Source organism: Crassostrea angulata, chromosome 2 (genome assembly GCF_025612915.1).
Source record: "Crassostrea angulata isolate pt1a10 chromosome 2, ASM2561291v2, whole genome shotgun sequence".
NCBI classification, from domain to species: domain Eukaryota; kingdom Metazoa; phylum Mollusca; class Bivalvia; order Ostreida; family Ostreidae; genus Magallana; species Magallana angulata.
The window spans coordinates 58,347,790-58,365,927 of NC_069112.1; the positions used below are offsets into that span (position 1 = coordinate 58,347,790).

The 18,138-nt window shown below is 32.6% G+C and overlaps 1 protein-coding gene across 1 annotated transcript; it reads right to left on the minus strand.

The window, feature by feature from the left end:
- Positions 1-5,646: 5,646 nt before the first annotated feature.
- Positions 5,647-16,100, minus strand: LOC128173690 (uncharacterized). Its single transcript, XM_052839364.1, has 6 exons — positions 15,690-16,100; positions 14,795-14,894; positions 14,226-14,399; positions 10,403-10,405; positions 8,000-8,224; positions 5,647-5,861 (listed from the first exon to the last, which is right to left on the minus strand). Exons 1-6 carry the CDS (start codon positions 16,002-16,004, stop codon positions 5,647-5,649), a joined length of 1,032 nt encoding a protein of 343 aa, XP_052695324.1. The 5' UTR covers positions 16,005-16,100.
- Between the last annotated feature and the right edge of the window lie 2,038 nt (positions 16,101-18,138).

The following is an 18,138-nucleotide window of genomic DNA, read 5'->3' on the forward strand; positions in this document are numbered from 1 at the left end:
ATTTCAGAGACCTTTCTAAAATTACCAGGAATAGATTTTTGTTTTGCACAGTTGTATATTTTAAATTCTACAACTAATCAGTTTACAGATGTCACTCAATGCATCATTAAAATCTTGTCTTGATCTTTAAAGTCTATGTAAAAGATCATATTAAGTAAATTCTAGTGATTCAGAAGGGGCATAGGGAGCAAAGCAATCAAGCCCTTTCTTAATTGCTAGATTTTACCTAATGCAACGTAACTTACTTAGAAATTTCTCAATAGCTGATAAAAAAATTATGCACCAATCATTGATTCAAAAGATTCGAACCTGATACCCCTAGACAGGTGCTCTACCAACTGATTTATTTGGCCACTGGCATTCAAACCGGTCTGACCACCACAAATTTAATTTTAGGCAAGGTATTCATATTAATGTAGCTATACTTCATTAATATGTAACTATTGTGAATTTACATGTACAAATAATTGCCTCTGCAAAAAATGACTAAAATGTTTTTGGTGTCATCGAAAGTAATTTTAATTTAGCATTTAATCTCAAGTGAGCCAAGTTACTTTTTTGAGGCTAATAATCCAAACTCGTTTTAGAGGAACATTTTTTTTCAATTCCAACATGTGATTGTGCAATAGTTGTACAACACTATTTATAAAATATAACCGGATTCATTCAAGTCAATCTGATTAAAATAAAAGATCTTCATAAAAGTGATGTTCCAATCATCGATTATAATAGAAAATTAATTGATTGTTACTGCATTCTAAGCGCTCGATTATAAAATGTTTCATTACAATTAATCAGTTGAGTTTTTTTACTTTCAACAAGTGCATATCATATTAAGCAGAATATTCTCGAGGCAGACCATCAAAACCCCAAAAAAGGTGCGCGGTCTAAAAATGGCTGACATGTCAGATGAGCTAGATCCCTACCCTAAAAAAATAAAGCACATTCTCGTGTTTGGACATATTTTAGTTTCAAGAAAGTTTATGTTGAACCATCTACTAAAGAAAATATTTGGAATACAACATTTTATAGCAAGAAATATTCAGTAAACTAAAATACAAAAGGCCTAGTAACAAGTCAGTTAATTGTATTTTGTTAAGTTACATTTATTTAGCTATGAAATAGAAAAAAAATTGCTTACAATCGATAATTAGCTTCCGGAAGTTGCAGGGAACCGATTATCGATTATGAAAATCTCACGGATTCCCATTACTACCGGTACTTCATTTTAAATATCAGACAGTATTGTCACACAGTTTTACAACAGTAAAGTCATAGGCCTTTGGAAAGGTTTCATTTAAAAGATCAAGAATTGGTCGAAATTTGTGTGATGGATCGTAATTCTCATCTCCACGTGGCATTTGTGTTAAATTATTATTGCAGTGAAGAAATTTGGATAGAATTTGAAATCTGTCCCGCGTCATGACTTCTGCAAATCCAGGAGTGCGAAAAAGATATGATTGCTTAGATCCCTGCCAATAAGCCTCAATGCTAGGTTTTCGTACAATTCCCATTGATAGATACAAGCCTAGGTAGGCGGACATCTCTTCAACATTTGTGTCGTGCCATTTTAGAGTTCTTGAAAATGGCTTAGGGTTGTACTGCGGATTTGACAAAAACTGATTTGCATATCTATTTCTTTCCTCAACAAGAATTTCAATAAGATTCCTGCCTTCGTCTGGAACTGTAAGTTTGTGGAAATAATCCACAGGGGGAGCATCATTCACTGGTGGGTTCACAGGACCCATATGGCGAGAGAATGGATTAATTTCATGTGGGTATTCAAAGTTTTCAACATACCGTACATTTGTCCATAATCGGTCAACAACTAGAACGTCATCATCATCATCATCATCATCTGTTTCAGATTCGTCAAAAACTACTTCAAAATCGGATTCGTTTTCCGAAGCGGAATCCATGTTTCTCAAAAAACGCCGTTGAAATGACGTAATTTATTGAAATGACGTAAAAATTGCAATTTTACGGGAAATTCTGAGTAAATCTTAATGCCTCTTTTGTTCGTTAAAATCAATTTAATAACATTCAAAAGAAATGTTTTTATTACGTTAAATTAATGCATGCATTGAAGTTTTGATGTTTTCATTTAATTTAAAAATCATTTTATTCGTCATATTAAATTGTTTTAAATGTGTTTGCTATATAATTCGATTAAATAATTGATATGTCGGCTTTGTTTTCCTTTTAATTTAAGTATTGAATCCTTATTTTTTGAAAGATATAGTCTCATAACTGCAACGGTGTGTGCATACAAATTGAATAACGTGCGTTAGCGCGTTATGAAAATTTGTTTGCACACACCGTTGCAGTTATGAGACTATATCTTTCGAAAAATAAGGATTTAATGCTTATATTTACATTTTTTTTTATCTTCTTGCCTTGTACGCAAATGCGAATTATACCTCAAAATTACTGTACTATCCTATGGTAAGTTCAAATAAATGGAAGAGCCACTGTAACAGCCATAAGCGTGAACTTTGATTTTCGCTTGTGACGTTGTATTTATCAGCGTTCAACGTTTGTGACGTAACAATTAAAACTCGTCATTTAACCTTTTAGTACCATGTCTGTGTTATGGTGCTATATCTGCAGTAGCTTTACATGCAAAATATACGTGGAATGTAAATATATACAAATATATCACAAAAAGAACAACTTCGTTTTTCGTTATTGAAGTCCAGCGGCGATGAATTTATTTTTTATTTTTGGATTTATTTTATATTACGAATAAACACATATGTACCTTAAAAACTAAACACTTTTACATATAAAATATATTGAGAACATTTTTTAAAAAAATATTTCAGAGCCAGACATTGCTATTATTTGAAAATTGCACAAAAGTACGCCATATAACGCCCATATAACACCATAAACAAATTGACGTTAAAAAGGACATATATGTCCCTGCCGCAGCCAGCGGTAAAAGGACATATATGTCCCTCCCGCAGCCAGAGGGTTAAACATGCTTGTGACGTCATCAATGATAATTATACGTAATAGAGAGAAATCGAAGATATATTCAGTTAGAAGAAATTCTAGTGATATTTTATGTCTGTAGTTTTTATAATTTAAACTAGAGATAAAGTTAAAATTGACATGTTTCTGAGTAAAATATGACATCATGCTGCTTATTGTGACGTCATATCGATCAGAGGAATTTGATCGCTGTGAGTTGCCTTATCATACCCGCGAATGTAAATGCTATGATTCTCATAATATGTAACACATTAACAAAATTTCCCATTCACCTGTTTTCTCAGATATGCTAGGAATTGATTCCCAGAGAAATCCATTGTGATAACATCCAGCATTGTCAGATCTTATGTATCTCATTATTACGAACGACAACACAATAGAATTATTTCGAGGTACAAGGCACTATAATAGAAACTCTGTTTATTGGCGATGAAAGTGTAGACTCGATATTGTTCACGAATTATACTTACATTGACGGTTTTCCTCTACTACAAACTACTGGGTAAACAAGTGCATCACCCAGAATTAATGATGAAACTAAAATTATGAAAAGTTCACTCCATTTAGGCTGATAACCATGTTGAAATTAGCAGCCATTAAACCAGTAGATGCTAACGGCCAATAAGGAAATTCATCAAAATACTGAAAGTACTCAAACAGATAATATATTTTACTCTACTGGACATTGACCCGTGCGTGCACGGGTTGACATTGCTTATGATACCGGACATTTACGAAATCGATACATCGAGCTTTCAGCCAACAATAATGCTATTTATTTCACTAAACTCTGCTTAGTTCGAAATATCTAACTGTCTCGGGACAGGCCTCCACAACAGTTAAAATGCCTCCGATATACCGGTTATGTAGCAAAAATTTGCAGAATCGGTCCGAAACGATTTTGGAGAAAATTAATGAAGGTACATTTAAAAGAGTAGTTAAATTTTTCATAACAAACCATTTTTAGGCTGTAAATGCCTTTCAGCTAAAACTTTAATTCATATTAACAAAGAATTAAACACCAAAGTTTACTTGCTTCGAATTTACAAACCATGTTGACGTATGGAACTCTCGGGATTTTTCGTATTAAATGCACTGAGTTAGAGTTTTCTCCCGTATCTCCTTTGATGAACAGAATATATGACAAATTTTCAATGAAAATATACACGTATTTGTATTATGGTTTCTGAGTTTATCCATGCACATGTGATATTGTAGAAACATAAACTAAAGAGCCTCCCGTGATTTAGCGTGAATGTAATGCGCATGCGCAAGTTTGTAAAATATAAAGAATTCAGATGATTTAAGGATTTTTAAAAGGAATTTTCGTTGATTATTAATTAGCGAAGCTTGATTGAGAGAATATGAAAACAAATTGGTAATCCTCAAGTACCAGTGATGTTTAAAATATATATATATATAAAAAAAGACAGTACTCCTCTGATTTCTCGGTATTAAAGCCCAAATTTACGAGTCTATTATTTGAATATAGTAGTATAGATAATCGGCATACTTTAATTAATATCAAGATGATTAATGCATCAGTAATTTTTAGGAGCATTGATAACTTTGGAGGCAGCAAACACCGCCTGGATAAGAAATATAAATGCGTCCTCTGATCAAAATAAATAAACCATTTGAGACCACCTGGTGGTACCTGTACAGCTCAAATGTGAGAACTGGAAAAAATAGCCCCATTGGTCTCCTGCAATGCCCTGTAATTCGTTTGATGTACATTTTAAAATTAGAAGAGATAGCGGCCCACCATTCACCACAATGTCGTTGTGAAAAGAAAAAAAAAGACAAATTACAGTGAGCAAATGGACATATACATGATAGAAGACCTCATACGTTTGTTATAAATGTATAAAAAAATTCTACTTAAAGCGTGTGTTTCAAAGTTCGTGTTATCAAAATCAAGTGGGATATAAACCCCTTCAATTAGCCTGAACTCCCTTTCAACTCTTTTAGAAATAATCTCTTTCTATTATATTTGATCAATGTTTATTATCTATTTAAGATTTGCTATAGTCAGGTATTCTTCAGACAATTGATTAAAGAGTAAAGTATATTCATGATCACAAATACAACATTACAACATATGTTTAGAATATCGATGTATATATATTGCGTAGAAGAAAACAAAACTAACATAAAATGATTTGTTTTTTTTTTTGTTTTCTTTATTAATTACGGAATGGCTTTGCAACAGTAGCAACACTTGGAGTACAGATTTCTAAACACCCACGTGTAGACCTGGCAATTTGTCCCCGATGCAATTGTAAAATCGAAGTAAAATAAAGTTTCGCTAGCTAATATTATTTTTTTTTAAATCAAATCATATAAAAAATAGTTAAATCATGCTGTCTGCTATGATATGATATGATAAATGGCAATCATGAGATTATATGTTACGGTATCGGATTCGAAAGCAATGGTATAAGAATTCAGTGCTATGTCACATTGTATGTTGTGGTATATGTTGTAAAAGATACATGTATGCTTGAACTGACTGAAGGCATAAGTAAGACTTGTCCAGGTGAATTGAAAAAAAAAAGACGATACACAATAAATTAACCGGGATAAACAAACAAATGCATGAAATTTTATCCGGTAACTTTTCATCTATGACACCAAAACATTTGATGATTAGACGGGGACGCCAAACACGTCAACTTCACAAAGAGTGAGGGTCTCTGTTGTCTTGGAGATCTGAACGAATCTTCCTTGTGGTGACGTCGGGCAGTTGATGACGACTAGCTGTGACGCGGTACCGGGACCAGCAAAGAAACCACAGGGAGTGTAGACATCAGATTTTGTCAGCCCTACAGTGACGGTAACATCCTGCAGCTTGTATGCCACATCTAAAATTAGTCAGTGTATGGTCATTTAAGATATGTACAGAACACAACAACATGCTACTACATGTACACTAGTTGCACGGATCGGTTCAGTTTGCTTTTTAAACAGAACGCTTTATTTTTTCCACGGTTCTGTTTAAAAATACAGCTGCAAGCTTTGTGAATGGTGTGCTTGCTTTTACAATGATGTGGTCGTGGCCTGAAGCCTTTTACTTTTTGCGATAATGATTTTAAAAGTAACATACATGTACATCATTACAGGGGAATATAATAATCTCTGTGAAAAAAAAGACTTTTCACTCCCAAAGTCTAGACAGTTATCAACTGTTTTAAAGTTATTCAACTCATTTTTTTCTATTCAGGTATTAATTATATGTGCTCATGCACATGTTTCTATATGCAAGTCTAACCGAACACGCCATCGGATATTTTATTGAAACGACATCTTGTGTACAGTCAGACATTTCGTTTTCTCTTCATGCTATGTGTATTTTGCATGTATGAACACATTTTTCTGTGCTTTATATATATATATATATATATATATATATATATATATATATATATATATATATATATATATATATATATATATTTCAAGAGATTGTTTCGCAACTTAAATAATTTTTTGAAAAGAGAAAAAACCTACAGTATTGATCAGACCCAACCTAACACCAGAGTAAACCCCATCTGAACCCCGGGTTTACATTTGAGGTTTACTTTGGGTTTGCTTTTTTAAAATTTGTGTCCACTCGGGTTTGCTTTTTATTTCCTCGGGACTTGCTATTTGGGTCAACTGTACGCATTTAATTGTGAAGCAGACCTGTCTTTTATCTTACTATCCAACTGCCTGTAATTCCTGCTCTTTGTTCATGTATATGTTGAATACACATGTACTGTCTGTTTTCCGGGGTATACTTCTGATCGTGGTTTACTCTCTGTGTCCTCTATGGATTTACTTTGCATCCACTCTAGTAATCCCGGAGTAATCCCAGAAAGTAAACCCAGCGTTTAGTTGGGGTTTACTTTCTGTTAGTTTGGGTCTGGTCGATACTGTAGGATGGGAATCATTCTAACTGTTTTTTGTCAATAAATATATTGAGTATATGTTACCACCAGCGATTATAGTTTATAATTTTTTAGAGTAAAACAATCATATTGTTTATATTCTTATTTATTTGTTTAAAGAAAAAGTGCAATTTTTAACCAGTTAATAGTATTTTAAGACCACAAATAATGTTTCAAAAGGTTTTTTACAATTATATTAATTATGAATGTTAGGATTCCTTTTTGTGGTTTTTTTTCGGTTTGTGTGTGTGTGTGTGTTGGGGGGGGGGGGGGGTTAAGGTTAAATCCACTTTAGTAATCAAATAATTTAACACTTTATTTCCCATCTAATTAAACTCCAGAAATTTTTAGTTGTGGTAACTAATGTCATTTTAGCTACTATTTACCAAACATATGAAAATTATTTTTTCAAAGGTTTTTGTGCGTCTGAACGATATCCTATTTCATATTTAAGGCAAAAATCAGCTATTGTGAAAATTGTTCTAGGAATATTTTGTAAAAAAAAAAAAACAACGTAATTTTTGGCTCATTTTTTACCCTTATGGTTAAAATAAAATATCCAAGACCTTTCACATCAACAAGTCGCCTCCAATTATATGCCAGGAGTTGATTTGGCTTATGCATACATGTAAACTAGTTAATTTATTGGAACTGGGTTTTTTTTGTAAAACAAAATAAACATAATTTTCCAGCATCTAATTGACCCCTTGGATGAAAATTAAATTTCTGAAACCTTATTGCACATACATTTATAAAAGTTACATCCGTATCATATTCCAAAAGATGATTAGGTACTGTGTAGAATGAAAGAGGAAATAAAAGTTTCCGATAAAACAAAATATTTTGTGGGACTCTATTCGATCGAAGCTATGAACCAATTAATTAGAATTTAAACAACATTTTCCTCTACATTTGCTATACTTCGATTTTGTAATGTTGTTTTAGATACGTTTACCTGTGTTTAACTGTCTATTCCTTTGTTAAGTATTCTGACAGTTGTGATGTTATACATATAAGGTATGAACATAAAAAGCAAAACCAAGACTTGCAATGTTCTTACTTTTTACACTTACCTCCGTATTGATCTTTTCCTCTGTTGAGTATTCTGACAGATGTGATGGAGTACACAGCCTGCAGATCCACCCTCCACCAAGGATTTGTGTCGCCATCACCTGTGTGTGTACACTTGTCTACACCAACATCTGTTCCTCTGTTGCCATCCACTGCATACGTGGCGTGATAGTGAAGTAATGTTGATGACTGTGCGGCAGGTTTACCTAATGCAATGTTCGGAGGAACTGTCAACGATAATCCAAAAATAAGATTTTCATGATAATGATAAGACCATACTATTTACTACATTGAATGCTAATTTGACTTTGATAAATAGAGCCGTAATTAAAAATGTTCAATTTCTGAGGATAGCTAAATGACTTGTATTCAACACTTTTTAGCATCGATATGTTACATGTTGAACATTGTAAACTGGTTCAATATGAACAAGAGTAAGGTTTGCAATGAAAACACCAAAATTTGATGAAAATATGCATACCTGATAATACACTTTATAAATTTTCAGGGTAGGAATCAAATCTCCTTTAAACTAAGCTAGTGTATCTTCAAACGTTGTATAGCCTAAAGGCCCCGACTACATTTTTTGCACTGTTTATTATTGCCTGACGTCATGACGTCAGGTATATCTACGGTTTAAAAGTTGCAATCTCCGAAACAGTGCAGACAATTGGACAAGCGATATCATGATATTTCACAAAAAAAGATTAACCGATGCATGTTTCAGATATCAGCATTTACATTCACAATTGATGAAAATGTTATATGACATGTAATAACAACAGAGTTTTCAAGTAAAATGAATGTTCACCATGCAGTGCACGTGTGTAATCCTGCTTTAAAAATAGATCAGCATTCCACCATATTTGAACGGTGGAAAAGGGGGAGGGGGTCATCGCAGCAAGTTGTAACATATTGTCTATTACGGTACAATGTTAGTAATAATTGGTGTTGGATTATCATTATTACAAGATATCGAGTCATTAGTTTGGAATAAAACACATATATATTTATACAGCTACAGTGTATAATGTTTACTGGAGGAGCTTAACCGCCATATCGGGGTGTGACCCGATTTTCGTTCAGTTTGGCGATTTCAATCATCTTGAAAAGGGATCATAACTCGCGTGTCTTACTAAATGTACATTACTAAATTTAACAATAACTAATCAAGTTTGTTTCTTAATTCGATAGATTTCTTCCAAAACATCCGATCCAAAGTATAATATACATGTATGTAGTTGTTACAAAACAAATGACAAAAAATTCATTTGACCCCTCCCCATGGATCTCTGCCAATGGATGAGTTCATTCGTTGCGTGAAAGGTAATAGCAGGATTTCGCGCCAAAATGTCTCATTCATAGTTTTGCGCTCTGATTAGGTGACGAGTCCGTTGGGATCATGCGAATATCCCAGAGCACACCTTGTTTACATCACAGGCACGTAGCATCGGGGGTTGGGAGTAGGGAGGCTGCTTCCCCCTCCCCACTTTTTTGGCAGCTGGCACTTTTCTTAACTTTATAGAATAAATGGAAATATAATGGATTTGCCCTCCCGCCCCCCCCCCCCCCCCTTCCACCTTTGTAGAGGCATGCAATAAATGAAAGTGCAAATAAGGAATTCTAATTGAATTGAAGTTACAGTTAGTTTTTTTGTTCATGAATTATAGAATTCCCTTTTTTTTAATTGCTTGTCAAGATGATTGTGATGAAGCTGCCCACACACATTCAAAAACAAAACGTGTTTGTATACTCTTTCATATTTCATATGGTTGGAAATTTTTAAAAATGCATTTCAGTTGATTTTGCATCTTAATATAACAAATACATTTTTAAAAAACGACTATTTACTCTCAAGCTTTCAAGCTTACATGCACTTATATGATGTGTACATTCCTAAAAAATTGAATTAATAAAATTAATGAATTTCAAGTGATATGTGTGTACATGTTCTAGATCGAAAAGACTGACATTTCGTCTTAAATTTGCACGTTTTGTTTAAAAATTTATGATCAGCAGCGAAAATTTAAATTCGTTTTTGATAAGATAGCATTATTGATACATGCATGCTTCCATTGAATAATTTTTGTTTAGTCAGGCAAGCTTTTTGGAAAGCTATTACTTGTATGCATTTAACATCTATGTAGAATTTTGCAACAAAGTAAAGATGACAGGGGGCAGTTTTTATTATACAATTCACTGTAGTCAGGGGATGTGTTTTCAAAATTCCCATCAAACACAGACACCTTTATTTCACTCCTTGTAATTTAGGCCAATCACTATTTTCTGTGGAAATCACTAGTCACAATAAGCACATTTTTCACCATAGTGGTTTCTCTAAATTTTCATATTCGCCATATTTCTTGATCTTTCAGCTTTTTATGTGAATCCCTGCCAAGGGTTACCTTCTATACCGAGTGCATGTTGCAACATCACATGTCAGAAATTTAATGTTTTATAGTCTACTATGTCCCACCCACCTACTTTACGTGTTCATTTACCCCCGTTTGTAACTTGCAATTTCATTGTGTAAAATCAACACAACAGTAATAGCCGTAAGATTTGTATTTTGCTCTTGATTTTCATGTACTTTACATTAGGGGCCTTCATAATGCATATCAATTTAACAACTATAATTATTTCTCTGAGAGAGAGAGAGAGAGAGAGAGAGAGAGAGAGAGTTTACCTTCATTACAGAGTGCCTCTTTGCATTATTCGTTATTTCTCCCTATATACGTAATTTTGAAATAGAATATCTTTAGCTTAACAATTTTGGCAAAAAGTCCCCTTTACAACAAAATAAATATAAACTAGAAAACTGACCAGTCAGGAAGGGCCCCGCTATGACAATTAATATAGAGAAGTGAAAAAAACTTTGAATTCCATCCTCTTTATATTAACAATGATGAAAAATAAATGCCCGGCAGAAGATGTAAAGAACTGGAATATATAGGATCTCGTGATTTGTAGTTGGATATGATTTTCATCCAACAATTAAAGTGTTTTTTTCTTGAGCCTTAGTGAGGGAATAAAACACACAAGTTGGATAAAAATCATATTATACTACAAATCATATGAGATTCTATTCATCCCATGTTTTATACACCGCAATCAACGTTTATACTGTTTATAAAACTCTACATTATTTTACTTCATTATGCCTAGGCAAATCCCATTGTAAAGTCACAACTGTGGGATATCAAAAAAATATCCATTGAGTTATATCCACGGGATAAAGTGGGTTAACATGGGATGAAATAAAATTTGTTGAAAAAACAAAGAATTGATACCAATGCAATGATACGTAGGCTTTGCCTCTATTCAATAAATTATTATAAATCATTGTGTACGGTATTTTAACCAAAATAAAATATGAATATTATATTTTAAATCCATATTTCAAAGAATGTACACAATACTACACATCATTCAAAATTGACCTTAACTTCAAAACAAAGTTCATTTGCAGACACAGGCAGTGCAGTAATTAATCTCAATGTGACAGATAGAGATAAAGCTTAGGATTTTCTTCCTGTGGAAGGGTTAATTAATCCCAAAGGACACATATTGCACAGCCTTCCATGTATACAATGGTAACATTCTCAGCAGTTATCTCTCTTTGCCCATTCATTCTCAGCAGTTATCTCTCTTTGCCCATTCTTCTTATGCATAGTTAGGAATCTACCCCACCACCCCAGCTCCAAACCAGAAGACATAGAGAACCAAACTTAGCATCAAAATATGTATTTCTGCCTACTGAACTACCATACCAAATTTGAACTTGATTAGGCAACCATAAAAAAAGTTATTAGAAAAAAAACAGGAAATTTGTGGACGGAAGAGTGACAGACGGACGGACAGAAGGACGGACGGACAGAGTGATTACTATAGGGCACCCGCAAATCCTTGCGGGGCCCTAATAACAAGCGTAGATATACATGCACATGCATCCCTTTTTACAGCGAGAAATTTCACGAGACAATTGGTTTCAATTTTCCCGATTTACTCGAGCGTCTTCTTAACAAAGAAAGAACAAACTAATGTACCAAATTGTGTTGAAGATTCCGACATTTAAAAACATGTTTTCCTCATTAAAAATGCAGGGCGTAACATATTTCCTAGTTCTTTACCTTCATCACAAACTATCCCGGTCCATCCGTCATTTGATAATCATGTTGAACAATAAATATTTCAGTATAAAAATAAAGCAAAAGCTTTTTTGATGGTTTATACGTCGTATTCAAATTATTTCGCTTTAATCAACTGTGTCTGGGCGATTTCAAAACATGGCGAACCGTTTGCAAGTAAAAGGGGTGGAAATAACACTGGGCGAAAATTCCCGGTATACAGTAACAGTATTACTCATGAACCCAATTTACTAATACGATATATATAAAAGTAGTAAGACTGATATCCTTGATAGATCTACAGGCGAAAACACAACAATAACCATTCAAAGAAACAAGAGGGTACATATATATTAAATCATAACATATGTATATCGAGAAACTCTAATATCACATTTTGTTTAGAGTTATGCTTGCATTGTCAAGATATTTATGAAGAAAAAAAATACGAGGTTGAAAAATATTCCAAAAAAAATCGATTAGCTTAGTTAAGGAACATTCTTTTGCTTGCAAAATTCATAATGATTTGTCTACGTATGAAAGTCTACGAGTGCATGTTAACATTTTTGTAGTAAAAACTTTATCAGTAAATAACTTTGCAGAAAAAAAAAATATTGAATATTACTACCACATTAACAGCCCTCCCTTTTTTTCTATTTCTTTTTTTTTTTTTTACAGAAAAGACCCTTTTCGTATATTATCGACATTTTTATATTCGGTCATAATTTATTTACAGTTTAAAATTGAGTAAAAAATAATCTGCGTTTTTTTTTCTTTTCTTAATCAAAACATAGTAAAATGTACAGATTTCATAATTTTTTGTTATGGAAAAAAATAAAATAATTATCAATCATTTACAGAAGACATTTGTATTTTAAATGACGCATAAGCAAAGTTCAGACAGAGGCTAATCATCTTCCGTTTTTAATAGAAAATATTAGGTACTTTCGATTATTTGAATTTAAGAAAAAACGACGACAATGGGAGACTCAATGTTAAAATGAACTACTGTGTGCTTGGTGATTTTTTCTTTGTTCATAAAGTTTTCAAGTTAAATGCAGACCGGAGAAGGTTTGATAATGATTTTAATGCAGAACTAAACATCTTGGGAAAACAAAGAAAAGAAATTGTAAAAAAGTACAGAAAATAAAAATGTTGAAATATATGATTAATATGAAGATATTGATTTTTTCAATGGTTTACGTCTATCATTATTAACAAAAAAATAGCCCTTTAAAAATGCTACACACGCTTTAGTGGGTTATGTTGTTTGCACAGTTGTACGTGTTTTATTTCATGTTCATTGGAACATTTCAATTGTCAATCATTTTATTTGCTAAATATAACTATTTACAAACATTGTGTTTAATAACACTTTCACTGCGTTATTCTTAACTGTTGGCATTGCTGGTGCACTGAATGTGGCTCAGTACTCGTGATATCGAAAAATATTAATAAACCTGTTTCATTTTACTTGCTGCATTATTGGAAGTCTTGGTTTCATTTTACATGCATTTAATACACCATCTGTTTTTCAAAACTAAAGCATGAATAATTTACCTGCTCACATATCATATTAGCATATTTGCATGAATAATTTACCTGCTCACATATCATATTAGCATATATGGGCGCGCTTGATTTTACTAAAAGGTGTACACCGTGTACACTTTTGTAAATCAAGTGCAAAGGTGTAGCGTTTAGGTGTACACCGGGTATACACTTTTCTACACCGAGTCAGGGGCATGTGTTGTTGGGTGTAGCACTGAAACCAATATGGCAGACGAATGTTATGATGGAAACTTGGAAAATGATTTTAAGTAATGTAATGGATTAGACGTCGCATAAAAGTTGTCGTTTGTATGAAAGCCATTAAATTTGAAATGTGTATTTTTTTTATTGCATTTAAAAAACTATTAATTGTTACACAACAGCAGATTCTTTGTTAAAACTGCAACCTTTTCCGTCATTTTCATTCTTAACTTCCCTACACCATGTACACTACATCATTGCAGTGGACTTGATATACAATACACAATTTTTACACCGGTGTATATCGGTGTACACCACGTGAATCTTAATCAAGCGCGCCCATATTCACCTGTACAGACAATGTCGTATTTCCACTCCCCGTCTGACTGACAAATCAGCCATCCTGAACCAGACTGGGAGTATCCGTCAAAACATGAGGCGTGTATCCTCCTGTGTATACCAATTGCGTCTTCACGTCGTGTTGTATTCAGATCTATTTCCTTTTGATCGGGTATTCCACAATCTTATAAATAAAGGCACATCCACTAAAATTAATACCTAGGATAAGAGGCTAAATTTTACCTTTACAAAAAGGTATGACAATGTTTTCAATTTCTCTAGTCTATTATGATAATTTCTTCAACTGACAGTTAGATTAATAATTATTTAAATCTAACAATTTTAATTCCTGAAAGTATTATAGTATAATGTGTTAAATTTAAACATAATACTCGTCGACAAACGGGTTTTTAAAAGTTTTGTTTAGATGAGTTATTTTTATTTAAAAAAAAAAGGAGCTCTGTTTGATACTTGAGTTTTTGTCCAATATGCATAAGGAAAACCAATTATCTACATGTAACACATGTATATTATTAATGGTATCTATTTGCATTAAAGCAAAGTACCGGATGATTTTACCTGACAAAACACATTCAAAGAATTTATCCTCGGAGTATCTCTTGTGTTTACATGTCTGGTTGATTCCACAGGTTGAGTTCGAACAAGCTCCAGCCAGCTCCTAAATGTTAAAGGTGAATCTTTATTATTAAATAAACTCCTTAAAATCACAGTAAAATTTTAATGATCAAACGTGCAATTTATTAAATATGAAATATGATAGTTATGGATGGACTAACTGAACGTGTATAATAATGTTCACATGTACTGATAGTTTGACTTGGTATATTAGTTAGTACGTTGACGTCATAGAGCGACGCGTTTGTTTTAATAACGCATGCTGCTATTATTACGCGCAACACAGCAAAATTTAAATATATTCTAATTAAATCAGTGGTTTAGAAAATGGGTTATTTAAGACACTTTATTGCTAAAACAGAGCAGTCGAACCCCAATACGATAAAATCACCGGGTTTGCGCCGAATTGGGCACTTATTTTAATCGGCGAGAACTCGGGAACTAGCCGAACACTCGCCGCATTTTTCACTTCTATTCCATTTGATAAAACAGATATATAAACAGTTATCCTCCATTTTGTAGTCATGAAAAAGGTAACTCGTCAATTAAAAATTCTAACTGAACGTTAACCTGCAGTACCGATCAGACCCAGCCTATTTAAAAATTAAAAGTACATTCCTAATTTTTAAATTAAATCACTATGTTCACTATATTTATTTTATCAAGAAAAAGTACATATCAGAATAATTGTCTTAAAATTCAAATTACATAAAAATGATTCCATAGTATTGTCGCAGACAATATAAATAGTAAATAGCCATTTCAAATTGTGCTGTATGTATATTTTGTCTTGGGATAGAGTATAGATGTTAGTTAATATAGATTCTAACACATTTACCTTAGGCCAATGCTCCTTTTCACTGTACACCCATCCAGCACTCTCCATGTACCTAGTCTCTGCTGTCGTCTTATTTTCGTAATTGATTTCACAGAAATTAGCCCCTTTGAAATAGTTGACAGATTTACATCGTGGTGTTACTAGACATTCTATCACACAGTCCAAGAAACTGAGTTCTGGGAAGGATTGGATCAGTTTCCTGTCCAGTCTGTGTCCTCGCTGAAGTTTAGAAAAGCCCAGTTGCAGGCTGCCATAACACGGCACGAGGAAACTTATCAAAAACCATGGACATGAGATGATTTGGAATAGCAACATTGTACTGTAGAAATCTACGGTTTATTTGTACACTGAACAGTGCGAATGCGCAGTTCAGAGTAAAACATTCTAATACCGTTTGAGTTTGTATTTTATATTGAGTTTGTATTTTAAAGTTTTGATCTATTGAATAATCTGCAATCAATAAGCACTTAAATGTTAAAATGAATAATTCATCGGTAATCGAGAATTTTAGAAAAGAAGCAATTTTGTCGCGTTCATCAATTTTAATCGATTTACCTTTGCTAAGGTTAAACATTAAATCTTGAAAAAATATTAATTCCCTTATATAATATTCTGCAGTTCATGTGACATTTTATTCTCTCTTTCTCTCTCTCTCTCTCTCTCTCTCTCTCTCTCTCATTGTAACGGTGTGATTTATTATAAGGTACGAAATACTTTGTAAAGTATTTATTTTTATTTTTCTTTAAATACACGAAATATCGGCATAATTCTGTGTTATGGTATTTTCAGTAGTTTCTTTAATCAAAAGTATATAACATGCCCTTCATTTACTTCAGGCAAAAATACATTGTGAAATCGAGTTACAATATATTTTCTTTATTTGAAAGTAATTTTTTTTAAAAAATGTATTTGTTTTTTGTGCAATTTAGCTTTCTATCAGTCAAGCATGTGTACCTGGTGTTTCTTTAAATGTAAAGACCGAAAGCTAGAATATTGTTATATAAGTCAAATATTTTAAACCTTGAATATTACATAAATCGTATTTTTATTATTTTTTAAATATTTTAATATTTATTTACAGGCATTATATTGTTCTATAGAAAAAAAAATCACGAAAACCTTTTTCTTTTTCCTTGAGCAACTTGAATTGTGCACTCAAAAATAATAATGTGAACCGTATTTGCTTGTCTTTTTTACTGGATCTTGTAATTCACATTTTGAATTTATTTCCTAATGCGTAATTAATATCCATTGGATTATTAAAACGAATATTTGATAAGTAAATAATGTTATCAAATAAATAGGAGAGATACATTTTCAATAATTTTAATCAATACACATTTGCTTGTGTAAAAGAAAGCCTCTTGAAGGACAATTAATAACCTATAATCGAATACTCTGAAGTTATTTTCTCATTACATATTTATTTGTGTCTCTATATAATGAAAATAACTTCATTATATGTAGAACTTAGTGATGCAACATCATATTTGTTATTAGAAGTTCAACAAGTAAGCTACATGTTAAGGTATTAAACATCAGCTCCCTGATTTCTAGTGACTTGTGTGCGGCACTTGCTATATCACAGCTAACGAAACTGGACACTAGGGAAAAAAATATATATATTTCATTACGTACATGTATCACACTTGACCTCGTCAAAGTTGAGTAAACCTGATATTTGAATTTCATGAAAGCATTACATGTGAATGCGAAAAAGTAGTTGAAATTTTTAAACAAATACTCTTTGAGGTCCTCAGTTATTTATGGTTTTGTATTGTATAAACGTATCGTAACAGTGCACTTGGAAGCAAAGCATAGACAGATCGTACAAAGCCTTTTTATAAGCTATCAAAACGACAAATTAAGGAGGACTGGTGTGCAACCCATTAACCATTATATTTACCTTTTATTATCTTTTTAGAAATTATTTAGATAATTATGTCCCCATTTTATTTACATCTTCTGCAATTGTTAGAGATTAAAGGTCAATTTAATATCGTGCGCTGTTGTAGTTGACGTAAGGCATATTGCTATTTAATATAAGCTTGGTTTATTTATTGTACAAGTACAAAACACATATGTTAATTATTCATTACAACTTGTTTTTTCGATCTCCTCTGCAGCTGAAAACATACTCGTTGCTTCACAACGACTTTAGTCAAAATTATCGTGATCAATTTATCTTATCGTAAATTTCCACGAAATATTAAAAATTAAATGTGCTTTATCGATGTTTCGTTTTAAATTAGAATAAAGATTAAAAACCTATAATTTTTTTTACCAGTTCGGTAGTTAAGCAAACTAATCAATTTCCGACAAATATCTCAATCCAACCTTATCAAGTTAAAATACGATGCGTCTTCTCATATCTGATTTGATAGCAGTAAGGAATACAGAGTCACTTGTATTGTAACATTAGGGGGCAGTTTTGTTTAAGGGGGTTTTT

Excerpts from the sequence above, each read along its gene's own strand:
- LOC128173690 (XM_052839364.1), bottom strand. The coding sequence starts at position 16,004 with ATGTTGCTATTCCAAATCATCTCATGTCCATGGTTTTTGATAAGTTTC. Across the intron at positions 14,400-14,794 it reads CTTTGAATGTGTTTTGTCAG|ATTGTGGAATACCCGATCAA; the intron begins GTAAAATCATCC and ends TTTATTTATAAG. Across the intron at positions 5,862-7,999 it reads AGGAAAAGATCAATACGGAG|ATGTGGCATACAAGCTGCAG; the intron begins GTAAGTGTAAAA and ends GACTAATTTTAG.